Source organism: Anopheles coustani, chromosome 2 (assembly GCF_943734705.1).
Source record: "Anopheles coustani chromosome 2, idAnoCousDA_361_x.2, whole genome shotgun sequence".
Classification (NCBI taxonomy): Eukaryota; Metazoa; Arthropoda; class Insecta; order Diptera; family Culicidae; genus Anopheles; species Anopheles coustani.
The window spans coordinates 51915943-51943759 of record NC_071289.1 but is presented as its reverse complement, the minus strand read 5'-3'; the positions used below and the strand labels follow the sequence as shown (position 1 = coordinate 51943759).

Sequence of the window (27817 nt, the reverse complement as noted above, 5' to 3'; positions counted from 1 at the left end):
TTCAAAAGTAAACGTCAGACCAATAAACAATGAGCTTTTTAATAGATTAAAATAAAACTCCAATTTCAACAAAAAGTTAAATCATGTATGTGAGTATGTAACAACTTTTCAGTTTTCTACATTTCATAAAATGTGAATAATAAAGAAAAACGCAATTCTGGATGTCTTGATTTCTGAAAATACACGTTGGATTGTCAAACGATCTGCCGTCAGTTTACCTGCATGAAGTATTACCTCCAGTTTGCACATGGTTTGGTTCGAAAGCTTGTCTAGGCATGTTTGGCATCGGAAAGGAACCGTCAGCTGATTCGTGGTGAAATCTTGGAATTTTTTGTCGAATGTGCCATGATGCTAATTCACCGTTAAATGTTAACTGCATCCACAATTCTGCAAGGAAAGATTTTAAATTATGTTCATACGATGATGTATGTAAGTTTAAATGGTACTTGCGGTTTCGTTTAAACTTTAAACTATAGTTCTCGATCTGCACACCTTCAACGCAAAGCAACGGAAGGCTGCTGAACACGCACCACCGATACTGCTTTCACTCAATAAACCAACACTACTGAACTTATTTTCATGAAGCACGCTTTGTCACGGTTAACTACTACTGCAGTAGCGGCTCGACGCCTGTGGCAAGTAGTCAATTCCGCGTTCGCCAAAAATCAAAAGTAAAAGTGAAAAATCACCTTGCGACTAATGTAACAAAAGTCCTACGAATCGTAGGCAAATAAGGTATTTTTCGTTATTTGAGAGTGTTAATCAATAGATTAAGGATTGGAGAGTTGTGTTAAACACCTTCAAATCAGAAGGGCAGCGGACGAGGACAAAAAATATTTTCGCAGGATAATGGCACCAACTGTCATAGATTGGTGTGCATGTGTAGGTGTGTAGATATATTCGTGTGTTGCTGAGATTGCATGGGTGAGCTTATCAGGTTGGAACACTTTATTTTTAGTTCCACACACAACTGGGTAGCATTTTTAATATCCACTTCAATTTCTTCAAACCAGTGTTTATTTAACAAATGCTCGGTCGTGTTACAATCTGGGACTTAGCCCCATTTATGGGGCCATTTCTGGGTGAAGGTTGAAGGTGCCAAAAACGTCATAGTGTTAGTGGTTAGTTGATACGGCTATTCGTAGTCATTTAATACATGCGCAATTAGTGGGTGGTTGGAAATTATTTTAGAAAAAGCACGTTTAAAAAAATCGGTCTGAGTCCTACAAAAGTGGCTTATCGGAATTACAATCATTGAAGTGATTGTTTCTTCCACACTACGCATAGAAAGAATTGGCGTTAGAAAAGGGCTCATTTTGGCATTGCGAATCATATGCGTGGTGCAATCAATAGCACTACGGGGCATAATCACACAGAGGCACGAAATTTCTGTAACGACCGTTGACGACGTACGTGAATTCCTTCGCTAGACCTTCTGTCAAACCGGTGTGTGCGGTTTTGACATTCTACGAAGTGTCAGAGCAGTGTGTTTGTCTGAGCGAACCCCCGAACAGCCGGGTACAAAGCAATCAAAACGGAACGTTGACTTCAGTGAGTGGAGTGCGGTGCAAGACAGTGGAAGGATTTGCGTGACGCTCGCTCTCTCTCCTGTACTGCGAATTGTTGCTGCTTCGCCGTGGTGGTCGGTCGTGGTCGTAGCTGTGGTCATCAGTGGGAACAGCAGGAGGGGGGAGGGAATCGTACAAGGCAGATATACCGACCGAGCGTGGGCAAGGTGTGCGTGCGCGCGTGTGTTCCTTGTGGCCTCATTGTGTATCGAGAGTAGTAGATTCGAGTGCGAAAGCAGTGGAGCGAGTGTGAAAATCCTACTACACAGAACGTCATCAGGAAGGGTTGTTAAATTAGTACTACCTGCCTCTGAATCCATTGTGAGTCCATTATACAAGGTCCACACATTCCGTTCACGTTAAAACTTTACATTCTGCGCCATGTACTCCGGTATCGTTGGTTACCTGGCAACAGCCCGCTGGCGTAATGTGAAACAAGGGCATGCAAAATGAATCCACATTGCAACAGGCTGTTACAGGGTTTTGAATGTTTTTCAGTACCATAGCGATGCACGGTTGCTGCGGGTCCTTGGTACCAACTTTTCAGATTAACGCTTTTACTTATCAATTCTTGTCATTGAGCCTGCACGTCTTTGGTAGTTTGGTTGGTTGGTTGCCTGTGGCCTTTGCAAATTATTCGGAATGATCCAACAACGGTACGAGTCTCGGTGTGTGATGTAAGCGCGACAGAGAAGAGTAGATAGAAACGAAGCAATCCTAGGGCTATAAAGGGCGAGAGTGCGAGAGCAAATTGTTCACGTTGGGACGTAAGCAGGATTTTCGACTGCCACAGAACAGAAAGAGCTTTTCAGTACAGACACCAAAGAGGAAGAGTTCCTAATCAAATATTGAATGAAAATGAAAAAAATGATTTCCTTATCGTAATCGAAGGTAATGCATGCAGCAGTCGACGGCTTGCTCCGTCTGACAATGTTTCGGTACGGTTCTTTTTTTTTTTTGCTGTCCTTCTGTTGATCCTCGTGTGCGTGTGTGTCCATGCTCCCTCCTGACGGTCTTCCTCGTCATCATCGTTCCTGGCAGCTCTTTAGCAGTCGACTGTCTAGTCAGAGTTTGGCTCGCTGTTTTTTTTCTCTTCAGTTTTTTTTACCAATGCGCAAATGTGCGTGTTCACGTCGGTGTAACACTCGGTGCCCGCAGCGTGTGGTTGTGTGTCGGCGGAGACAACACCGAAATCGCCAACCGAACAACGGTGACGACCTGTAGGGTATTTTTCACTCTTTTCAGTGCACCTTCGATGCGATTCTATTCTTGCCTACCACCCTGCGGTCAAAGTGCAATCATCACAGTATAAAGATAAAATCTCGTACACACCGAAGAAAAGTCGGCTGGGACTCGATTAGTGTTGTGCTTAATGAATGTTTTGGCGAGATTCATTCATATGAATCTTTTACCTAAGATTCATTCAGATGGATTCATGAATCTTTGCGGATTCGAATATTCAAAGCTTAATGAATTTTTCGAAACCTTAATGAATCTTCATGAATCTTTCATGGTTCTGTCATGAATCTCCCCGATTCTGTCATAGGCGTGGACAATGAGACCAAAAAAAAAAAAAAAAAAGGTGGTCCCTCAACCGACTTTTGGTTGGTGACTTCACATCATTTGGTGTGTCTTTGGGATTCATGAATCTCGCGGCGAAAGATTCATGAATCCCTTATAAGGCAGAGATTCATTCAGATTCATGAATCTGAATCCGATTTACACAACTCTAGACTCGATATAATCGGGCGTTTGTACGTGTACCTGCACACCACTGGTAGTGCCGCTTTACACATGCCTGGGGATGTACACGCGATACTTTTCTTATCATCGTCGGGGCTAAAGATCGGAGGAAGGCTCCGATTTTCACTGGAAACTTATCGAAATCAAAGCCATAAAAGAATAAGAAACGCAGTGCCTCCGTATGGTCCATGCGTGTAACAATGCGAGTGTAGAAAAACCCATGCGCCTCACCTATGTGTATGTGTGGTCTCTGGTGCGACGGAACGTACGTTTCATCATTCCTTCAATGGTCGTTTTTCGTCCGCCAACAAAAAAACGGGGACTTACTTTTCGAAGTACCTGACCAAATAAAGGAAAGGATGTGTTCTACTTTAAGAAGACATCAAGATGTCTCGTCGAAGTGACCTTATTTGTTAGATTGGTTTACATGAAAAACTATTAGTTAAGTAATTTAAGCTTGTCCAGATTTGAACATATCATACAATGTGTTCCATATTGTACTGCTGTTGAACTGAACTAACGTTTTTTTTCCGTTTTACTTCTTGGCGTTTATTAGATTCAACTTTCTTACTATTTATTGATCGTTCGTATAAGGTGAGAAGTTAGAATATAAGAGAAAGGTAGTGGGTGAACTTTTTTTTGTAATTCTAACGGAAGAAAATTCAGCATGTTATGAAGATGGCACGCGCATAGCAGGGCAAGATACGGAATCCTATCAAAGAATCTGTAAACATAGTTAAACAAGAGATTCAGATCCATTTCTGCCAAATGTTTTTTTTTAATGATGGTACAAATATTATGCTCCAATCACTAATGGCTTGGAAGTGTAAATAGGATTTCTAAGCATGTCAATCCCCACTATTGTTCAATACAACAAAGGTGTGCACTGCACGTGTGTCAGTTGTAAAAGGTGTATGCGCGCTAGCGTACGAACAAAATTGTGCTATCGATATACGCCAAGCACAATACCACAATATGACACATTTTCTTATGCATTTCGTTACATGACTGTCACCAAATTGCACTGGACCGAATGCATATTTGTGCAGACAAGTTATTGCATGCATTGTGTATGAGTGGCTTTACTGCAGTGTGTTAGTAGAAGGAATTTAGGTAGAACAGCAACGGCGAAAATAGATAAAAGTTTCGACTGCAATAAAGTTTGGATTATAAAGATTCAGTTTATACGAATTAAACTACTAGTGATATAATTTTAAATAGTATTGACGTTCTGTTGTTGCTTTCTTTTTCTTTTTTCGCTTAGCCAACTGGGGTTGTTCCGCATTACGCAGGAGTGCTTCAGACCAGAATTCTGCTTCCTTCCTGCCCCGGCGCGTTTGGGTGCGAAAAACAATCATTTACCATCCATTGTGTGTCAACTGCTAGAAAGGTTGTAAAAGAGAAACGCTTCCACTTTTTAAAATTCTCAAACATCGGAAACGATAGAACACCGCAACGACGACGAGTCACACAGCTGTTTCGCAAGAGAAGGCACACGTAGTTACACAAGCCCACGACGACGAACACAACCGACCGGAGAAAGTGTCGAAAGTCCTCCCGAGTGTGAAAACAGCTCTTTTGCCCAACAAGTACTTGCTTGACATCAGGTACAGCGACGTAAAGCAACCTTCGGTATACTCAGAGCAAGCGCCATCAAGAAGGCTGTTTTATCAAAACGAATTTGATTGTGCGCTGCATTGGTGCTTGGTGCTGTCCGAAACACTTCCAGTATTTTGGCACAATCACGGCCGGACGACACCGGGAGGAAAGAATATACTGTGTCACCCAATAGAGTGCCGTCTATTTTGCAAGGTTCAAACGCGAGCGAAAAACAACCCGGTCCATCGGTGGTTGCTGTGTGTTAGGACAGAGATTGCGGGCATTTACACCGTCGTCGTGCGTGACACGGTAGCACTAGCTCCGTGTGTTTATGGTGATCCGCAGTCGGGATTGTGTTGTGTTGTTGTGTGAGTGCTGAAAGGAGCGAAGAAGGAGGAGGAAGGAGTCCGCGCGACGGCGCCCTGTGAAGACTCGAAGGAACGGGCGGCCACGAGGAGTGGTCCGTCGGAAGAAGTGTCGACGGAGGAGGAAGAGGCAGCGCAAGTAAGTGCGCGCACGCGCTTTCGTGCGTGTATTCGTGCACGCGTGGTGCCGTGGAGTTGTGTGTGCGTGTTACGTACGTGTGTGGTTTTTTTTTTGCGCGTGCCGTTGTTGCTCTCCACCGTGGGGACGACCCTGAGAGCGCGAGCGAGTGCGAACATCTGGTCTTAGGGGTGTGAGAGGGTGCTAGTCGAGTGGTGTGGCAAGATATAGAAAAAAGAGGAAATATTTCATTGAAAATTTAACGTGGCAAAAATCGGTTGCTCGACTGCGCTTACCTTCGCGGGCGGCGGTGGTTGCTTTGTCGTCGAACGGAAGCTGCGGTGTGCTGTGTGCATCTGTGTGTTTGTGTGTGTGGGTGAGTGTGTTTATGCGCGGAGGAAGTAAAAATACATCACTGGGATCGTGGTATCAAAACACACCGAACGAAAACGAATGGAGTGTGCCGTTCTTCGACGTGATTACATATCGAGATAAACACACGGTTAACCATCGCACAATAGCGTCTAGTCGTCGTCCACAACAGCGGCCACCGAAGAACACTGGCCGCAGTTGACCGCAGAAGTGGTGGGTCGGCGGGGGTGCATTCAGGAGCCAGATACCAGAGCAGCAGCAGTTGTGTGTCCCACTCCCCGCTGTGCTTAAGTAGGGGCAGAAAGTGAAAAGAAGTGACCAGCGAAGTAACGGGCCTGGCTGGCAACACAACGGCACGACGCAACAACGGAGAGAGCTTGCCGTATGCTGCACTTTGTTGCTGTGTGGTGTCCTCCGCCTACTGTGAGTGTGTGCGGGCAAGGCAAGAGCCCCGTGGTCACGTAGCCGTAGAGAGACGTCGCCACCAACGTTTGTCATCTCGACTGCCAGCGAGTGGAAACGGGGATCCGAACCAGTAATAGCACCACAATAACAAGTCGTTCGAACCGCATACCAGAGCACCAGGAGCACTGCGACCTGTGCGTTTGTGTTGTGCTAGTTGGTAGTGTGAGCTGTCATTATTCTGTGGTGATCGCGATTAGTGGTGTGTTGTTGACGACTAACTGGCCTGCCTTGCCTTGCTTGCCTTACCTTACCTTGCGGTGCCTTGCTGTGCTCAAGGTGGTGCGTACAGTCTAGGTGGAGGAGCAGAAGGAGTAGTCGGCGGCAGGTTGACATAAATGGTGTACAGCTTGCTGCGCCAACAACGGCAGGAGCAGCAGCAGCAGCAGCAGCAAAAAGCACAAAAACATAGCTACCTGCTTCAGCATTGAGGTGCCTGTACCGAACACACAACGACACCACACCCGATCACCTCTAGGTGCAATACAACAGGAAGAAGGTGTGTTAGTCCTTCACTGGTACCCCCCTCCCCCCGCCACACACGAGTACTAGCTGCCCAAATCCTCGTGTTACCACGTTGCGATCCCCCCTCCACGCTCACTCTTCATCCAACCCAATCATCTCGGGTTGTGCAGAATCTGGTTATCAGACGTGAGACGACCGGCCAACAGCAGTTGTGGCAAAAAGGCACCCTCGAACGGCGAACGGGGCGAACGGCGTCAGCAAGATGGCTGCTTTGTGCGCTGGAAACTACGGATTGTCACAGCAGGGCAGCCTGAACGATGAGAACAAGGAGTTGATCTTCGTCAAGCTCACCGATTCGGCGCTGCGAGCCATAGAGGAGTTTCAGCGCACGCAGGTTAGTTGCAGGGTCTTCTACCCTTGTTTTGCAGGGAAATCATCCCCTTCACCTTCCGATGCAGCAGCAGCAGCGCACGCTAGTAGTCGGGGCATCAGTTTGGGATCGTGCACCACTACCACAAGGCCGCGATGCTAGGCCAGCGTGTGCCAGATTGCAGCATACACTCATATCGGGCTCTCGTGGGGTGGAAAGGCTTGCTTGTGGAAGTGAAGGAAGCCCCACGTGCCGGAAATCCCACTGTGCGTAATAGATTTTTCCTTGCTTTGAGTGGGCGATGTTGCGCGTTGTTGCCCGTTGCTGCAGCAACAAAAAGTACGGTACACGTGGTTGGACTTACCGCGTGGGCATAGGATAGTATACGTTATCGGAAAGGAACAATCTCTGCTTCTCCCGATTTTCGAATTGTGTTGAGTGGTAAGGGTAAGAGGAACGGAGTTTGCAGTGCACCAATAAAACGTATTTATGGGCGATATTGTTATATTTTTAGCTCAGCAGCTGATGATTATGCGATTGTTGGATTCGAAAACTCTCTTCTACAAAACAAAATATCAGCTTGATACTGTCGTAACTAAAGTTACTCCAAACTATGGGCAATAAAGCAAATTGGAATTCAAACTGCACTTACTCGTCGTCGTGCATTTGATCAAGCCGATTACTAACACACAAGTACCAAACCTTGCTGATTTTACACGTGAAAGGGAGAGAGAGAGAGAGGGACGAAGATCATGATCGAAGAACCGTCTCAGCATTACACCCCCATTGTGATTGCCGATCGAACAAGTTTTGGTATTTTGACATTTTCGACTCTATCTTATGCTTCTTCGATCGTTTTTTTTACTGCGCGTGTCTCAGGTTCTCTATTATGCCATAGTGAGTTGGGTTTTTTACCTCGCTCCTTGGGTTTCTGGCATTAATCTGGCAGTTTGTGTTGTGTGGCAGGGAGTGTGACAACATCAAACAGCCTCCTTCCTCCACACCGCCCTTCCAGACCCACCTGTGCTTGTACTAGTTTCTACCCTGCAATTAAACCCTTTGGTGATCGTGGCCTCTACCCTGGGGCTGCTTTTACCCTAAGCGGTAGTCATGACGAAACCTTAATGTCTTTTAATTTGTTTAGTTTTATTCGAAAAGAATGCAAAATTAATGCCGCACATGAGCTTTACATCGAAATATCAACTTCAAAAGGGGTTTGGCACATATTTTCATCTAACCGATCAGCTTACTGTTGAATATAATTTGTAGAAATGTTTATACCCTTCATGGTGAACGTACTTCAATCCAGGTTGGATGTTTTATTTTACGGGAAATAAAATGAAACCCGCGAAGGGTTAGCGTGTGGTTTTGCTCATGGTAGTAGTATTCGAATGGAGATCTGACATTCACCACCGAAGCTGCTGTTTGATGGTTGGCGAGGAAAATGAAAGTACCCCTCGCGGAGGCGCATAATGTGAACAGAGAAACCGATTCGTGGATCGACCGATTGAAAACTTTGGCTTTGCCACTGACAGGTTCCGGGTTTGTTTTTTTTCTTTCGCCCTCGGTGTAGGATGCGATGGATGCGGTGGTGTTGCCAAGTGCCCTTGGGGCGATAGTATGCATTTATAGACGGGCGCCTTAGTTGCGTAACCAACCAACGGCAGGAAAGCACTGCCGGGACTGCCCACCAGTCCAGCGTGTAGTGGACAGTTCGATTGGATTAGTACGTAGCGGTCATGGAAGAGTGTCGGCTATTTTTTGAAACCGTTTCCAATAAACTTTTTGTCTTTTGAATGTTGGTTGATGTAGAAAGCATTCCTTGGTGGTGAGTACTTTGCTGCGAAGGAAATTGCATTTGGATTGTATAATAGTCTTTGACAAGGAATCTAGAAAGTTACACACTAGGCTCCATCTAATTCTTTGTAAGTGTGTCAACTGTCGGTCGTGAGGAGCCCTTTCGATGTGACAATCCTACTCGTCCGCACTCTTTTCCATCGTCTATGGAACTGGCCGGAACATGTTGTCATAAAGCCATCGCAATTTACCTCAGGTAAATAAGTAAAAAGATCTAATTTTCTATCCCGAATGCACCGGAGGAAATATTTGAATATTTTACAAATCAATCTTTACAACTCATCGAATAGATCACCACTGGAAGGACCGATTTGATTTGATTTTATCATTTACCAGCGGGACACTTTGACATTTTATTTGCTCGTTTGATGCAGTTTCGCGTACTGCAATCTACACATTTCATCCGGCGTCAATTGAGAATGCTCAGATGAGGATACTTTCGAGGCGGGGATGGTTGATGGTGGTGGCCGATGACGTATGTGCTTTGCGTTCCCTCGATTGCCGGTGGCCTAAATATTTGACACCGTTAGGCAGTTACCTTGTTTCGTTTGGCTGACCAACGCACACCAAAGAAATCCACTGGCACTGGCAGTGAGTGGATGGGTCCGAGCGGCGTATTTTGTTGTGTGTACTTAATATTTCTCTTCTGGGTAAGATTCAATTCGTTGATGGTGCGAAAACTCATGTAGCATGATATGAACCTATGGAAACATATCTGTTCACATATTCTGTCAGTATATCAGAAATTGAGGTTCACAAAATGTACACAAAGTTGTATAATTTTCTCTACCGAAATGCTTCCTTCTTTTCGGTTGGCTGCTGTTACGTTTTTTTTACCATACAAACATACGTATGATTACAGTGTCCTACAGTGTTGCGCATATAATGGCAGGGTGTATCTAAATAAACAAGAAAATTGGCAGAAGTAGTTCTTAAACCCACGACAAACCGTTGATAAAGCATACTCGATCGGTTGCTTACTTTACTACAATGCGATCGATGGAGATTTGTTAATTTGTAACATCACGCTTTCATCAACAAATTAAGAGGTTCCGTTATTTTGTGGGAGGTTTGCTTGTTGTTTGGTGGCTGTTCAATTTAGCAGCGGTGCATAAGATCAAAAACGGACGATGGAAATAGTTTGCTGCTCTATTATATCTAAGCTTCAAAATCATTTGAATTCTTAAAATGATGTTCTGTTTTCCCTCCTTTTATATTAGAGATTAATATACTATTCTTCAAACTCTTCAATGCGTACATAAATAAATTTCCATTTTTTCTGGTGCTGTACGAAGGAGGTGCTATTATATGATAAAAATGACAAAAGAAACTCATCATGTGAAATTCATCATGAGGCTGCTGTACAACCAGCAAGCAAATTCTGTCGTGGCATTTAGCTCTATCCGTCAACATAAGTAACCAACACTCCGGAGCTCGTGTTCTAGAAATGGCAAACTGTGCGGAGAGAATAACACTCTTCGGTAAGGTAGATGCATTCCACGCCAGACAGCTCCCGAAAACGTTGGCTTTTTCGGCAAGTTCCCCGATTATTGTTGTCCATCTTCTCGCGGCAGACGAGTGTTTTCATTAGTTTCGGAAAATGTGTAATGTGCCTTGCCAATAGGCGGAGACATTCATTTCCCAAACAGCAGTCCCCTACCGTCGCACGGGTAATGATGTTTCACTTTTAGTGGATGGAGAGGCAGCGTCTACCGCGTTCTGATGATGGTTTCTTTCTATCGTTGTTAAATCACATCCCGCGCCAGCCGGAGACATGTTCAAGGAGATTTAAAAGGGATTCCTCAGCACCCTAACGCTCTCATGGGCACGCTCCTGACTCGGAACGTGCTTTTCCGGGCGAGGGTACGGCCGCGCGGGTATACGCGTCTTTGTCTGCGTGGATTTTCAGTCCCGACGTCTTCGTCGGGGCAACGACTCGTGTCCTGATGGTGCAGCATGTTTCCTTGCTTTCTTTCCTGGTAGTAACGTTAGCCTCACCGCTGGGTTGGAGTTCATTAAACCGGCGGACGATGGAATTTTAGGGGTAAATCGTGTCGTGGCTGCAGTTTGTGTGTCTGTGAGGATAGAACGCTGTAAATAATTGGTGTACGGCATGTAATGTTTTCTATGCTTGCAGACAAATCAGGAGTCAAATTATTGTTTATTTTTATGCTGATTTAGTTGCATATGATGCTCATTGCATAGAATTTCGAATTTTATTCTTAAAAATATGTTCTTATTATTATTTAATTAATATTGACAAATTTCGGAGCAGATGCAGGGGGTCACAAAAATTGAATTGCTTTTGAAGCGTTCGTGTCAGATGGTAATATAAGGATAGTAACATTGTCCTCCTAAATAATAGTGTGTAACTTAAACAGAAGTTGTCATGTATGAAGGAATAATTTTCAATATGCTAGTCTTCTCAACGTATTTGACAACGTTTAAATGTTAATTTAGTTTAAGAGCTCTATCACGTTATTTATCATATTATTTCCATTACACACCGATACTTTTCAGTGTTTGGTTAAGTGATAAAATTTAATTTTGATCGGTGGTTTACATTACGGCCTAGCGGATGCGGGGATGACGGATATGCGGCATTAACGTTAAATTGAAATTATCAATTTAGGGTATGCTATGATACGTAGGGAGGAGCATAAACTGAAGTCAAATCATATAGTGCGTATCGATCTGGTTTGCAAATATTTCACAATGGACTGCATTCCGAATCGACGAGGAGGAATAATGTACGATGTACTTTTTTCCAATGATTTCATTTTGAAAACCCCTTTCCTTAAGAATAATCACAATTTTTAAGAAAATTGCTTGATAACAAAAAATGGATCCTTATTATTGGTTTCGTTATCACTGTTTCGGATAATTGTTTTTTTTAACTTAGAAGAATTTATAAGGTCTTATACATTTTTCGTTTCAATCTTCGCGAAATCCAGATTTTCGTGTCGTACATGTTATAGTCTATACTCACCCTTCGTTACTCATTGTGCTTTTACACGTTTGTGATTCTTTTTTTTTGACTAGGAACGATTCCAAATTAAGTGAACGCTCCCCACCCCCCCCCCCCTCCCCCCCCCCCCCACCGGTATTTGACTTTTTTTTTTAAGTTGACTTCAGGGAACCGTGGCGAGAAAAAGGCATTGTTTTCGTTTAACGATGTGCAATGAGGCGACGCAGGATAAAATCGTATCGGAAACGATCTTCGATGTAACAATCCGTCGTCCTCGTTTCTTCAGAACATGCTTTTCACCCTCTCGTTGACTTCCCTCTGAAGGCGGTCAACTGTTGGCAATATTGTGCGATTTAAAATTTGTAGTTCAAATTTTTAACGACGTTTTTACTTGAACGTCTCAATTAGTTTGAACTTTATTTTAGTGTCGTTCTTGGGTAGTGGTATTTAATTTAGGTGACAGCTAAGGTAGTTGCTAATTCCATTACAACTGAATCTTATCCTCAATTGTATATTGCTCTGTGTTATCTTTGTAGTTTGATTCTTTTCTTTTCATTTGATTTGTATTTTGTAAATCGGGACGCGCATTTTTCGAGATATTCCTTTCCGAGCTCCTAACCATTTGTTGCCGGCCGCCCGATAGAGTAGAGTACGATCGTTGGGAAATGAAGAAACTTCTTTTCGTGCGGGGCACAGGGAACGTTCATTTTGTGACATCTGAAATGAAAGCCTACAAACAGGTTCTTTCCTTCGCTCCGTCTGGTGTCTTTTCCATGGCGCAAGCACACAACAGACGAGACCCGGTTCGCCGCGGGCCGGTTTGTGTTGCTCTATAGTTGTTCGGCTTTCATAAACCTATTCGCAAACACACACTGGCCGGTACGACGCAGTACCTTGGAGGCTGGCACAAGTAAACGGGCGACGCAGTAATATTCCATGTTGCCGTTGGTTGGTGTGTGTGTGTGTGTGTGTGTGTGTGTGTGTGTGTGTGTGTGTGTGTGTGTGTGTGTTTGTGTGTGCGTGCGTGAAGGACGTTGGGAGCCATACCTAGAAGAAAGGCGTTGGAGGAGGGCTGGAGGAGGTCCACAGGTGGTGAACCGACAGGACGGGAGGTGTTGTTTTTTTGGTTATCGAATAAGTAGTCCGTTCATTCGGTTGACTTTCCGTCGCCGTACGTGTTTGCCTGTGCTGTTCTATCCTGTTCCTTCCCGTCCCGTCCCGTCTATCGGTCGGGATGCCCATCGTCATCCCTTCGATGGTGGTGGTGGTTGCGGCGAACGAAACTTCGACGGTGTGAGTTATCAGCTGTGTACTGAGGGGGCTTCAAACTCGAAAGTGACCGCGCACACCACAGGGTCCAGTTTGACGGGTTTTTGGAAGCATAGGGAATACAAGCACTACTATGCTATGAGAGAGATAGGTGGGAGCGTGTTTATTTGCTTTCGATTTGCGTGGCTCGATCACTTCCACTCAACACGCGTTCAAAACGCGCGACGGTCCATTGAAACTTTGAAACCGTCTTGGGTTGTTTTTCTGATTACACACCGACCTAAAATGTGTCTAATGTTAGTGTAAAGATTGTTGTTAAAATTATCGCAAACCACCGTAAATATAGCACTGCAGCAACTAGGGTATGTACCGAGCTTGTTTACAAAAGTTGTTTCTTTAGAGCAGCAAAGCAAACACAAAAAATGAATCAATTAAAGTAATGTATATTTTACATACAGGGTATGGCAGGGAAACTGGATGATTTGAAATAGCCGTCAATTTGCGAAACGCAGTCTCAATGAGATACACTTATTAGAACACTAATATACAGGAAATACACTAATTAGAAAGATGGGTTTTCAAAATTTTGTTATTATACAAACCTCATATCTTCAAGCGCTTGTCACACGGGAAGCGGACATTCGCCGTCAGCCTACATTTACACCAAGGATGAAGCTTGGAAAGCGCTTTTTACGGGGTTATTTCAAATCTATCAAAAGACAAACTTCCGACACTGAAAAGAGAAGAAAACCAACTCAAGTCACGGTATATAAGAGTACAGTAAAATTTCAAAAATGACATTAACTACAATTTTGTTCAGTTTGAAAAAATTACTATCACACGACTTTTCAAATCATCAAAGTTTCGTTGGCCCACCCTGTGCTAAAATTGATGCATTATATGTCAACGTAATGTTATTCTATAATACTTAGTACAACCAATAATCTGCATATTTACATTCATTCTGAATAACCAATTTTTTTGATAGGGACAACATTGAAATGAAATCAGGAAACAAAACCAAATGAAGACGAGACAAACGCTGATAAGTTAGAGATGCATTAGCGACATAAATTGATGCGCCATTTCAATCATGAATGGGGTAGAGGCAACTATATTGGCAACGACTGTATGGTTATGAATATTTGATAGGTCAAGGTTACCGAAAAATAACATTTAAAATATAAATTTAAAAAAAACCTAACAAACTGACTTGTTTGAAAAGGCGATTGTAATAAACTAATCATAAAATGAACATAACTAGTGTTGTGCTTAATGAATCTTTCGATGAGATTAATTCATATGAATCTTCTGCAATGAGTGATTCGGTTCACGAACCGAATCTTGAATGAAAAAATCTCCACGATTCAAAAACCTCTACGATTCACGATTCTCCACGATTCACGATTCTCCACGATTTACGATTCTCCACGATTCACGATTCTCCACGATTTACTACCATGGATTATGCGACAAAAAAAGGGGCCCTCAACCCAGTTTTGAGTTTTCCTCACTTGGTGTGTCTTCAGGATTTTCTGATTCATGAATCTTAATCAGATTTACACCTTAATCTTGGAGATCTCTAACATGGAGATTCATATTCATTGATTTTTTTCAAAGATTCATGAAGATTCGTGAATCTGAATCTGATTCGCACAACACTAAACATGACCATTTACGTCGTTTCGTAAAATGTCCTGCAATCCGGTGCGTGGTAAACGATGTATTTTCATTTTTATTTATGTTTTCTGTAAGTGGAAGATGTACTTGTTCAACGATGACCTTTTCAGGTGAAAATAGTGATCTCCAACATAAACTCTCTTCCGTTGGAAATATTGCAATTAGAGGCCAGTTTGGATTCAACGAAATACTTTACGCTTTAGACCGCTAAGCTGCTCTCTCCATCTTTCACTCGCTTTTTGTTTTCATCTCGTAGCATATCTTTTGCTGCTTCTATATTTTCCTCTTGCTCTAGAAGGGCCGCACAGGCGGGCAGACAGGGGGGAAAATGGGGTCTCCATAGAGCCGTAACAACGATCACGAACATGACCGGCCTCTGGGAGGTTTGGTGGGTGCCTGCTGTACGCCAGCCACTGTTGGCCGGGTTGTTTGCATCGCAACAATAGCGCCAGCAACGTTTGCGTAATACATCAACCACATCAACGGTAGCAACAGCAGCAGCAGCATAAAGCATAACACATTGGCTGGGCGGGCGATGATGGTGTGTTGTTCGTCGAGACGCAAAGGCTCGCGTATTATCGGTTTCGATCGAACGGGTTTTTGGGTGATGAATCTAGGAAAGAAGGGAGAAATTTGGTTGGCGCGGGTCGGCAAAAGGAGAGTGTGTGGGTGAATCGTTTGTAATGCTATAACAACTGTTCCAATTGCTAGTAGGGAGAGGGAGGTAGAGGGGGAAAAAAGAGAGATAAAGAGATCGATTTGAGAGAGATGAGCCATTGTGTCTCGTTTCCGCCACCGTACGGTGACGTAAGGAAGTTATTGTATTTAAACCCTGAAATCATTGTGTGAATCTGGCTACCCAAAATCAGGTGTTTTAAATTGTCCATACCTTAAGGAAGAGCTGTTACCACCCTGTTCAGGCAGTCTAATTGTCGTAACATTTCCATCCCCATTTGCTTCATGTTACAATACTCATTTCATTGTATGGTTATGTAATTTTATTTTTCTCGCTGTGAAACGATTAATTACTGAATGAAAACAGTACTTCAAAGCATGCGCCACCACCAGTATGTCAAAGGATTCCAGATGTCATTTGTACTTTTCAACGCAGCAATAAAGTTGCCAGCCTCAAGTGCCAGCGCATAGCTACCGTTCTTGGCGCTGCTGTGTGGAGTTGGTCAGGCCCATTCTAAAACCCATAAAGTGCAATCGGATCTACGGTCACCGGTTCCGTCCCATCTCTGTGTAAATAAGGGCCAGCGAGTGAGAGAGGGAGAGAAAGGTTTGGTTGTTTCAAGTGGTGCACCAGAGTCATTTGCTTGCACGCACGCACGCACGCACGCACGAACGCACATGGCGATGCACGTGTTTCTTATGGCTGTCACGGCTCCCGAGGCCTGTGCGCACTCTTCAACAAGTCGTTTTCGTTTCCACTTTGCCTTCCATTTTTCGATTATCGTTTCTGCCACCGAGAGAAACTGGAAGGGATTATGTTTACCGAGACAGAGGCACAGCAGTGAGAGAAGGGCAAGTAATGAGATAGTCCGCAGCTCGGGAGAGAGCAACAAGTCGCTGTCATCCTGAACATGGTCTCGGCGTGCGTCATAATGCGCTCCATGCTCGCACGTCCCGTAAAATGTGCAGTCGGCGTTAATCCTTATCCTTTGATTACACGTCATTCGGAAATGCTTGATATGAGTTTTTGTGGGGACACTGGGAATCCCAGAAGCTACCTACAGTCCAGTGTAAATATTATTTAACTGTACTAATGGTTCACACAAAGCGACAGGAATCTGTAGGTGTATTTTTGTATTGCATTATTTTTTTATATCTTTAACGCAAAGTAAGGATTTATAAAAAACCAAAAATGAAAAATTTTCATCAACAATTTTGCTAATTGCTAATTAATTACTAAAATTAGTTTTTGTTAAAATTATGATGATACTCGCGTTATCGCGATACTCAGAGGGATATTTTAGAAACATTAAAAAGGCAGACATCGGAATGCATTAAAACTTTTATAATAATAATAATAATATCAACCATTTAAACTTTGAAAGTAAAAAATAAGCAGTCAAAATAAGGAAATCGGGAACCATATAAACCATCCGGAATGCTCCAAACTGCCACGCCGTAACACGTGCGAAAAATGAATCAATTATCGTCGAGCTTTCGGTTTCGTCCCATATGTTAATGGAAGGTGATTTCTAAACGTGTTTTTATATAGGTGGATTTGAGCTGCTACCCGTTCCGTATTGTTGTAAAATGTCTTTGATTGATCGATAAACTCATAGAATCAATATTTGCACGTATAAAAAAATAAATAAATTTGAATTTAATAGAACTAATGATCTTCCGGTTTATGCATCAACCATATTAACTCAACCAGCAAGTGATGCTACAACTTAACTCCACTCGTTAAATGGCAATGCACTTGCGTCGGAGGCGCATTAAAGAGACAGATTGTTACCGGAGTGTAAAATATAGAATATGGCACTTGTGGGGCAAAAAATGTGCTGCAGTTGGCGGATGCAAAAAAAAGAAGAAAACTCCAGAGCTGAAAGGGCGATATTCGCCAGCCAGGTGTACAAGCATGGGTTACGAGAATGATACTTCTCTGAAAGGTTCGTGTGATTTCTTAAGGTCACAAATAAAAAAATAAAAATAAATATATGAAAGTGCGACATAACTACGGCGAAGGTAAAGTGGAATGAAAAGGATGCGAATAACAAAAAAAAGGAAAGACAATTCAAAGCATAGGTACAATACATCGACAGATGTTTCCTTTATGTTAGAGGTGGTCTATCGGATGGAGTAGAGTACCCGATGGGAAACATGGGGTTTTGAATCAATTTTCTAGTCCGTTTCCATTTTTTTAGATTATGTGAATTCTTGTGATGTTTGAACAGAAAATAGCAGTATTTATTGCATATTGTATAAACAACAAACAGCATAGAACGGCTATGGCTAGTTTTGAGAAAAATAGAATCTCAATATGAAACATTAAAAATTAAAAGAGTTCAAGAAGATTTAGTCTATAAAATATGTGATAAATTTAAAAACATTATTTAAAGAGAAGCTCCTATACATACAGTTATGTATGTTGATTGTCATCAATTCGTATTCACCTTCACGTTGCCCGTGTGGTATATGCTTCATGATTGATTTTAAATAACTAAATAACGAACTACGGTTCGAAGGTTCAATAGTAATCATTTATATAATATTACATTTACATATTTTAGACTGTTTGTTTGATTTTTTGTTTTTTTTTTTAAATTACGTATCTTCTATTATTAAATTAGGGGTTGGTTCGTGCAAAATCGTGTTAATCTTATGGGCGTTCAATGACAGCGCTCGTGGTTAAAAAAGCGGGACAAAGTGTATGTTCCCGGCTTCCGGTGGTGTTGCCATTGTTTGTTGATAAGATATACGACAGGGAAAAAGGTCAAGCAAAAGGATTGAAGTACATTTGCTGTTATCTGTGAGTGTACCTTAGCGTCAATTTTTCAGCGACATTGAAATGAAATATAAGATGAACATATGCACACTTGGCTGTTGGCGAGCGAGCGCAGCATTTATTTACAAATAGGTGCATCCAGCAGATGTCGAAACAGATAATAGTAGTCAGTGCCCTTTTATTCGAAACTTTATTTTGGTAAACAAATTTCCAATTTGCGTGTACATCCATGCAGAGTGGGCAGAAAATGTTTATTTGTAAAATAATGTTTTATAAACATACAAGCATGAGTATATGTTTTAAAAAGAATGTTGCCTTGGTGTGTTGCAGGGCAGCTAAGAGTCGGTATGTGTGGCAAACGAAATGTGGCAAAACGACGACGTTACCGTCCGCTGATGATCGCAAAGAGCATCGCCTTGATGGTGCTACCGTAGCCCTTGTGGTTGTGCCGTTGTGCCACAAAAAAAACGGACCGTGGTGTAAAAAATGATAATATTGAAACTGCAAAGCGGCTACATAGTGTGGGATACACAGCGCACGCGCACTAACCTTCAAACCCCGCATTCAATGACAGTCTGGTTTGATTAATTTCGTTTCTGCTCCGCAAAAATGGCATTTTCTTTTTCTTAATTTGAATATTTGAGGTTGTGTATCCGATAATGTTAGACTGCTCAGTTTATGGTTGTTTAACCGGATCTAATTTGTATGCTAACAAAGCACTGAATCATAATATCATTAGACAAGTTAAATCACTTTGAATCAAAGTTATTTAATCATTCTCGAAGGCCTCTATGCTTCTGAACGTAAATCACGATTTTGTTTTTTTTTTAAATCTAACTAAACTATAAGCGGATATAAAAAAAAAAGCGGATTTCATTTAGCTCCGTTTAACGTTCATCCAAACGACCGTATATTCGTGTATTACTCGGTTTAGGTCAGATTATCTGTACAATAATAACACTAGAAGTATACAAATTGCATTTTTTTTGTATATTTATTTTTGGATATTTATTTTGTATATTGATTAAAGAATTCAAAATTCTTGGGTTTGAAACAAACATGTATATAGACAAACTTTTCCATACATTCTAAACAACTTTTGGGTCTTAATGTCAACAACAATGACCAGTGTGTCTGCAACGTTGTATATGACTAGCACTCAATACTACTAGCTTTTGGGGCTATTTTTCCGATAATGGTATTTATGATCATTTTTCGATAGCGATTGATTTCCCCTTTGCGTATAGCAAGTGATGATTGATCATGTTTTCAAATAGTCATTGCGAATCAACCTGTGCCATATGGGTTGGCTTTTGTACGACACGTAGGAACTTCGTCTTAAAAGTCGTTTGCAGCTTTTTCTAAGTGTGCGTATGCACTACCGGGCTGCGACGTGATGCCTTTGCTAAATGTTGTTTGTTGGAGATGTTAGCTCTCGAAAGTGACGAAAGGAAACAGGGAAAACAAATCACTTTCATTTGCTTTCTATCCGAAAAGTATCGCGTCTTCTTGCTTTTCAACGTTGTGCTGTGGAGCCGGATATGGATTACGTTATCGCATGAGATGTTTGTTTGGTGTAGTTTGAGATTTTCATGCTGGACACTACTTTGTCAGTCGATATTTGAAAACAATGGCGGTATTCATCCCATATCAGTAGCAAACCGCTACTCACATAACCAATGTAATAAAAAATGTATATTTAACAGAAATTGTTATACATATTTTTTTAAATGCGGAAGTAATATAAGATTTGCATAGAATTTGAGTTTTACTGTCATCTGTTTGTGATTGTAACAAGGTGTTTTTCTTTCTTCCACAGGCAAAATTGGGCACTTCGCACAACCCGTCGATACAGTTTCTTCAGAATGGGCAAGGTTTTTTGTCGTTTCCTTCCGGTGGCAACAATGTACAGAAATTCAACTTCTCTATCACCGACATCGATACTGGCTCGATCGAATGCATCCAGCAGACCCAGGGTCAGCTGCAGAATATGGGCCATATTCCACATAAGATGCGAATACACGCCAACGATGATGTCTACGAAACAACTAGGCATAGGTTGGCGGCTGCCGAGGAAAATCAAAAGAATAAGTGGTAAGATCATAACGAAAATACTCTAAATTAATGTATACATACATGTCACAATCATTTAATGTTGCGTTTATGCGAAATGATACAAGGAAATTACTTATTTGCTTTCTTATTCTATGTTGGAATTTATATTTTTGCAAAATGGAAAAATTGTGATTGCTATTGCTTTTATAAACGAATTGTGTTAAATTTATCATAAATTTACCTATGCGTTGCAATTTTCTGGGTTTTGCCAACATGGATAAGCTTATTAATTTATTTTATTGAACATTGAGACCAATAATCTTTTTTCTATTCATCATCATCATAATTCTATATGATTCTACAATATATAATGTAGGGAAACATAAACTTAAATTTTTTAAACTTAAATGGAAAAATTGTGATTGCTATTGCTTTTATAAACGAATTGTGTTAAATTTATCATAAATTTACCTATGCGTTGCAATTTTCTGGGTTTTGCCAACATGGATAAGCTTATTAATTTATTTTATTGAACATTGAGACCAATGATCTTTTTTCTATTCATCATCATCATAATTCTATATGATTCTACAATATATAATGTAGGGAAACATAAACTTAAATTTTTGCTCCAGTTTTTTTTAAGTTTCTACCAACTGGATTAAAGTTACCAAGTTACTGTTTAACTTGTTCCATGCGATCAACTTTTAAAAAACTATGTACGCTCTCCGAAGCGCCCTTCTGTTCTTACTCAATCGTAAGCGGAAGCAAAAGTTTGCGTCAAAGTTCGCACGCAATGGGCTCGCAGGTTGTGCTGGTTGGGTTCCATTCTGATGCAAGGTCACAAGGAACGCTGATGAATTCTCTTGGCAAATGCGCGTTTTGTATAATGCGAAACCTAACTCGAGAACTGGTCGGCCTTCAGGTGCTGGCGGCACGGCTGAGTACAAGATTTGGCGATGGGAAAGCTGCAAAAATAAAAATAAGTTAGCGTTTCTGCAAAGTGGGTCAATGTTATGGGGTAGGTTTATTAGCGCCAAGCAACAGGCGGTGGTTTGTAGCAGCAACCGGATGAATTTCTTCAATCGAGGTTAACTAGATTACGTTTCATAGCTCTCAGTGTCGTACATGGTGTTGTTGCATTGTTGTGGTTGTATAACAGTTGTACCATTCTACGAAAAATATTAAATGAAACTAGTGATTCATAGGGACTTCCGTGAGTCACAGAGAAAAAGGGCTTGCTATACTGATGATTGGTGTTACGATCGTATTCCTAATTAATTATTCTACTGTGTTTTTTCTTCTTTGCAGCACAAGAGAAATCAAACCCAATCAAACAGATATCGGGCGTAAGGTGAAGTTAAAAAATCCAACCATCCGCAACATTCCTAGCAGTAATCCAGCAGTCGTAAACAAACGTGATTCTATATATAACAACAATACTGTGAATAAGACATCCTCCGCATCAGCGAATCAGCTATCGTCTAATAATAATCTAAATAGTTACGTAGCGACATCACCAAAAGTAAGTAAAACTAACGGCCTGCATCAGTCGTCTATACCGTCGCAGCAGCAACAGCAGCAGCAGCAACAGCCATTGCAGCAGCAGCAGCAGCAGCAGCAGCAGCAGCAGCAGCAGCAGCAGCAACATCCGCACCAACAAAATAACCACCAACACTTGGCGCCATCACAAAATCCGTTGCCCCCGGTGCAACCAAAGCCGGGATACCAGCATACGGTCCATGACCCACCGCACCAGCAGCACCAGCAGCAGCAAGCGGCTTTGAAGCAATCGGAAAACACTAGTGTCCAGAACAGGGTAGTGAATGGGAGGAAAACTGGCAATTCCGATTACATGAAATGCAATATAAAGTGAGTATTGTTGGATGCAGCAGAGCAAGCAGGCACGTGTGTGCAGGTATTTGGTATACATATTAACATTTTTATTTTTTTATTTTCTGCTCATTCAGAGAACGGTTAATCCATATGCTTGCGCTTAAGCCATACAAACGACCAGAACTGCTTGTTAAATTGCAGCAAGGTAGGTTGCGTACTGCCAACATGGTTGAAAGACGAGCGCATCCCTCAATCAACGGATATCATAATAATAGTTTTGTGTTGGTTTCAGATGGTGTAAGAAAGGAGGAAATGAAGTGCACTCAGCAGATACTGAAATCCATCTCCAGTACCCGGGATGGGGTACTCATACTCCATCGGAATATTTGGAACGAGGTGCAGGACGACTGGCCGTTTTATTCAGAGCACGACCGGCAAGCTGTCAAGCGGTATAAATAATCTGGCCATGCATACATGTTTTGGCCATTGGGAACTGACCATCATTCGTTTTGTGCATTTTTCCTTCTTTCATCAGGAGACGACCACAGAATCTGACTCCTCCGCTGAGCTCCGACGGTGGTTCGTCCACTTCCGGGCAAAGTCCGTCCAGTACACACAACGGTAACAGTCCACAATCGGGCAATAAACGCTCTATAGTCGCCGGCAGTGAAGAAGTTGGCTCTGCGCCGACTGCCAAAAAGCCGCGAATTAGTCATTACAAGAAGGATAACTTTTCGGATCATATAAGGTAAGGAGCGTTAAATCGGAACCAACGCAACTCCTGCTCGAAACCGTTCGTAGCAGTAATCGTTATGTTATTTGTTTATTCTACGACCGTAGAGTGGTAGCGAAGATGATGAACATCATTTGTGGTATTTTTATTTTAAGAAGGCATTGCCAAACATTGCCGGAAATGTATTGTGATAGCTAACATACCGGGTTTTAATAAGCATTTTTATTTTATTTCGAGGAGAAATCGATATCAGTTGCCTATTCTATATTCTATATTCAACATTTGCAATGTTCTCTTCTTTCTTCTGCTTATTATTGTTGTAAAAAAATATGTGAATCGCGCGGGATTTCGTCAACGCCATACCACTGCTCTGCTATCGTCTGTCCATCTTTACGTGTATCTTTCTCGTGGTTTAATCAACACGGTGGAATTAAACATCGGGATGATCGGAAAATCGTGAAAAACCACACCATAAAATTTTACTCTAAATCATTTGATGTTTTTGCCGTGCCCGGAAAAGTAGTAGACGCGGCATAACTGACTCCAGAGACAGTAGCAATATGAATCCGCGTTCGAGGGAACATGAAGAACCGAACCTCCACCACAACCACCAACACCACCACCAACATCATCTTCATCATTCCATCCGTTCGTCTCACTATTACGGGTAATTATAGGTCGCACGCGCGGTGTAAAAGGAATATATGTACCCTTTACTTTCCGTGGCGCTGAGGCTATCGATGAAATTTTGTGCCTATTTTATTTATTATACTTTTGGCTAAATTAGCTCTTTCTTGGTTATTTATTTTGGTGTCTCTTTTTAATATCGAAACATCATGGGAATAATTTTACTCACATACGGAGCCTAAGTGGATGTATAACTTTTCAAAGGTTGTTATTTGAGTTATTGCCTTCATCGGGTTTTGGTTGGAACAGGCAAAACGTCGCCGGTATATGGAGCTTGCTATTTGTTGCTTTACATTTTGGATTTTTTTTATGTTCGTCTTAACTCCTCGCAAAGTTAATAGCTTAGACACACTGTATTAGGAAGTTCTCTAATGTTTGGGATGCAACGGCTTAATTTATTGAATCTTGTGAATTTTGCCCCAGGTGCAGCAACATCAGCTATTTCAAGGATTCGTAAATTCATCATTTTGTTAAGCATATGTTACAATATGGCCCCGTCGAGGTGGCGTATTTTTATATCTCGGAATGTCGAGCTAATCATCCACATCCGAGGCGTTGTTTAGCGGTTGGATTGATATGTTGTATGTTTTGTTTCTCTTTTTTTATTGTTTCCCTCTTTTAAAATGCACTACTGTCTATAGACCTAACCTAACGCCAAATGCCCAGGATTCCGAAGACGGTGTCAGTTTGAGCTACTCACTCGTACCGAACGATGTTGCCAAACGGATAGTGCCATCGGTGTGTGAAACGGAACCTGAACGGGAACCATTCGATACGGGCTACCATCTGGACGGTGCGCAGCAGATAAACGGCGGGGGAGAAGATGATTTTGTGTAAGAGAGGCTTGTCGTCTTTTAATTACTTGCATCGTCGTGTCATGTTGAACTGTCCCCGTAATGTCTGAGACTAGCTCTGTTTAGTGCGTGTTTCGTGTTTTGTGTCGTGATTTTTTTGTTGCATAAATTTTTGGTATAATTTCTAATCTTATCCTTAACGCGCGCATGCTTGTTTATTTTTTTTTTAAGTTCGAAGAAATGTGACGACGCTTTCGCAAATCCGTATATCTCGACACTTCTGGCTAACTTGCATTAGTAACCAATACTACCAAGCATATTGCAGTGGGAGTGAAATGTACTAAACATATAAAGTTTACGCATTTATTCAGCTCTTTTTATCGTACTGCACTAATTTTGGCGTTTCGAGTAGTCAACTTTGGTTTGTCGTGGCTTATTTCCAAGCATTAATAATAAATTTAAGCTTCTAACTAGGTGGTTTAAGTGACCGCCATGTACATGTAGAGTATAGATTTATATTCAAACAGCTTCTCTAGTTAGTAGTTTTAGCATGTTTTGTTTCACAGAAAGCTATTTATCATATTAAAAGTATTTTTTGCGGTGATTTTAAATGTATTTTTCCGTTTTCCCGCCTTCTTTGCCGACCATACAGTAAGCAGTTCACAAGAATAACATCAGTTGAGCAACGGCGTAGGTACAAGACTGAATTTGACAACGAATATAAGGAATACCGTCGACTGCATGAGGTTTTGGAGAATGCTTCAAGGAAATTTGCGCAGTATGAGGAAGACCTGTTGCACGAACCGAAGGACACACAACGATACAAGGTATTTATTTTATTTAAAAACTGAAATAAAAAATCGCGGCACTAATGAATGTTACGTTGCTTCCTATTTTTTTGTTTGAACAGGAAATCCAAATGAAAATATTAAAAGAATACGACAAAAGTATTAAAAACGTCAAGTTTCAGCAGGATAAAGAACGGTACATTTCATTGCACACAACATTAGAATTCAATAGCATGTCTGATTATTATCTTCTTTGCTGTTTTTAGGTTTAACTATCTACACAAAAAACTGTCTCACATCAAACTGCTGGTTCGCGACTACGATACCTCCATAACCAATGGTTTGTGCAGGCCGCAGGAGAATTACTGACAATTGTTGAAGCGTTCGCATTTTGTGTGTTAAAAAGACATTATTTATTAATCTCCAGCTTGGTCAATCTCCCAATCGCATCCTATCTTCTTCCGGAGGTGCTCGTATTCGCTGATAACCGATTAATTTTAAACCGAACTGTTGAGCGACAATTAAATATCACATGGATGTTTTTGAAACACTCCAAAAATACCAACATGTAGTCTAGGAGTTCACAACCCAAAAGAAAAATCCGCGACTATTCTGAAAACAAGTACGTTAGATCACAAGAAGTTGGTTTTTGAGTCAGTTAATACTGCATTTATCACTCAGTCGCGATATTTGAAAGCAGGAAGGTGGACATTTAAATAGAGTAAAAATCTCCTAGCGCACGTTCTTTAACCAGAAAAGTCTACCAGATTTAACTAGCTAAACTCGGTGAAGCTGTTGTTCAAATAATGTTTCCTTTATCTTTCGTGTCCTTGAAAATCATTGAGATGATAAGCAATTGCTGTTGGGAAGCCAGCCATCCAGAGCATTGGCCAGCTTCAGGTTATCGGTGGGGTTGACACTGACAATCACCGGATTTGTTGGGATTTGGTTTGAAATATGGACCCGCAATATCTTGCATATTACCATTTTAAGAACAATATTTAATTTATTTTTTACGAACTTAACGTTTCGTACGCAGGTATTTGCTCAAAGTAATAAAAAGCACTTTGATTGCCCAAAATGCCAAACGCAGTGTATTTATGTCGTTATTAAAAGACATTGAGATCCTACTTGTTGGTTGTCGTTTTGTGATTTATTTCTTGGCATTTCTATCTAATCAATCTGTCTGCAGTCAATATCAGCAACCGAGGTCGCCGGAAAAGCCAAATTTGACAGACTGGCCATCCGAAATCGAATTTCAGTCTGATTTGGCTAATTTGACAACTGTTACACTAGTTAATGACGATGTGTGCGACGTGAAAGATTCGATGCGTTACGATAAATGATAAACAATACAAGAGGGCACTTACTGACGATGAAGACGAATATAGTTTTCTATCTTCTCCAGTTCCAACATATTGCCGTTAATGCGTAACACAAAAACAAACCTAATTTATATGGTTGTCGTGCGTTAAATTGAATAAATTGTCTCTGAGTGTGTTACTCATGAGGCAAACTGAAACGTTTGCGCGCCAAGATTACAAATATGGGAAGCAAAAAGACACGTTATGTGTTTTATTACGATGTGAACAGAGTTTTGAATTAAAAACATTATTACAATGACAAAAAATAATAATCTTTGCTAACGGATTGGGATGGGTATTTAGTTAAGTAGTTTTCATTTTCTTTGTTTGTTTCGTTAGTTAATTGGTTATCGATTGTTTAGTGTTTAAGAATTTTAGTAAATAATAAACGAAGCTATCAACAGTCAAAATAAAACGTGAAGATAAATAATCGCACGCACTGGAAAACGTTTTTTCTAACCAAGAACGACGGTGTGCAATCGAAGACAAATCGATGAGGACTTGAGTTGCAATGCGCGTGGTACGCTAATCCGAGAAGGATAAGCTAAGATTACTTGCATTAGTAGCATTGATAATTGTTGAAGTAGTAGCAGTAGCAACAGCAGCAGTAATAGGTGTAGTATTAATAGTTAAGATATTATCTCTGGAAAGATGAGTAGCCAAATTGTACCCAGCACATGCACGTGCGCCATCCATCTCTTTTTCCTTCTTATTTTCTGTGTACATTAGATACACATTGGGTAATAAGAAGAAATTGGAAAGGAAAGAAATATTAGTGCCACTCCAAACAGGAGAAAAAAACAGCCAACGCAAACAACGTAAGCCCCTGAAATGTATATATCAGCATTGGAAAAAGTTGTTAAAGTACTTTGTTTCTGCTTGTTTGATGCAAATTTACGACAATATGCCGCATCCTGAGTTTTATGGACAAAGAAGCGATCTATGCCGACTCTGCTGCATAAACTGAGATGGTTGTTTTTCTCGATGGCACCTAGTACCAGCCTACTAAGATAAAATTATAAACGGGAAATGGCAGCATGTGCCATGGCTGTAGTTCATACTACAAAGGTAGCAAAACAGAAGACAAACATTTAAATTTAAACAAGTGCAGTCTTGTAATAATCATGAACAAACCGTACGTTATGTTACCTCCAACCGAAACGCGTAATTTTTGTCATCGTCTTGTAACGATATGCGATTACTTGTTTACATATGCTCGATGGTGCCAGTTTAGGAACGTATTTCAAAGTCTTTCAAATAGCAT

General features: G+C 41.3%; 1 protein-coding gene across 3 annotated transcripts; it reads left to right on the top strand.

The window, feature by feature from the left end:
• Positions 1 to 629: 629 nt before the first annotated feature.
• LOC131267404 (RNA polymerase II elongation factor Ell-like) lies at positions 630 to 26927 on the top strand. Of its 3 annotated transcripts, none has more exons than XM_058270275.1 (12): positions 630 to 735; positions 4576 to 7086; positions 20116 to 20390; positions 21663 to 22223; positions 22322 to 22392; positions 22480 to 22636; positions 22723 to 22935; positions 23444 to 23587; positions 24249 to 24440; positions 25054 to 25228; positions 25312 to 25385; positions 25456 to 26927. In XM_058270275.1, exons 2-12 carry the CDS (start codon positions 6955 to 6957, stop codon positions 25556 to 25558), a joined length of 2097 nt encoding a protein of 698 aa, XP_058126258.1. In that variant the 5' UTR covers positions 630 to 735; positions 4576 to 6954; the 3' UTR covers positions 25559 to 26927. The 3 variants fall into 3 exon arrangements, with proteins under 3 accessions (XP_058126258.1, XP_058126257.1, XP_058126259.1); XM_058270274.1 differs by lacking the exon at positions 630 to 735 and adding an exon at positions 1583 to 1889; XM_058270276.1 differs by lacking the exons at positions 630 to 735; positions 23444 to 23587 and adding an exon at positions 1587 to 1889.
• Positions 26928 to 27817: the final 890 nt, after the last annotated feature.

What these genes read in the sequence shown, in the direction of transcription:
- LOC131267404 (XM_058270275.1), top strand. Translation starts at nt 6,955, where the DNA reads ATGGCTGCTTTGTGCGCTGGAAACTACGGATTGTCACAGCAGGGCAGC. An exon ending in GACCGGCAAGCTGTCAAGCG is followed by an intron (nt 22,637 to 22,722) that starts GTATAAATAATC and finishes TTCTTTCATCAG; the next exon opens with GAGACGACCACAGAATCTGA. An exon ending in AGGACACACAACGATACAAG is followed by an intron (nt 25,229 to 25,311) that starts GTATTTATTTTA and finishes TTGTTTGAACAG; the next exon opens with GAAATCCAAATGAAAATATT.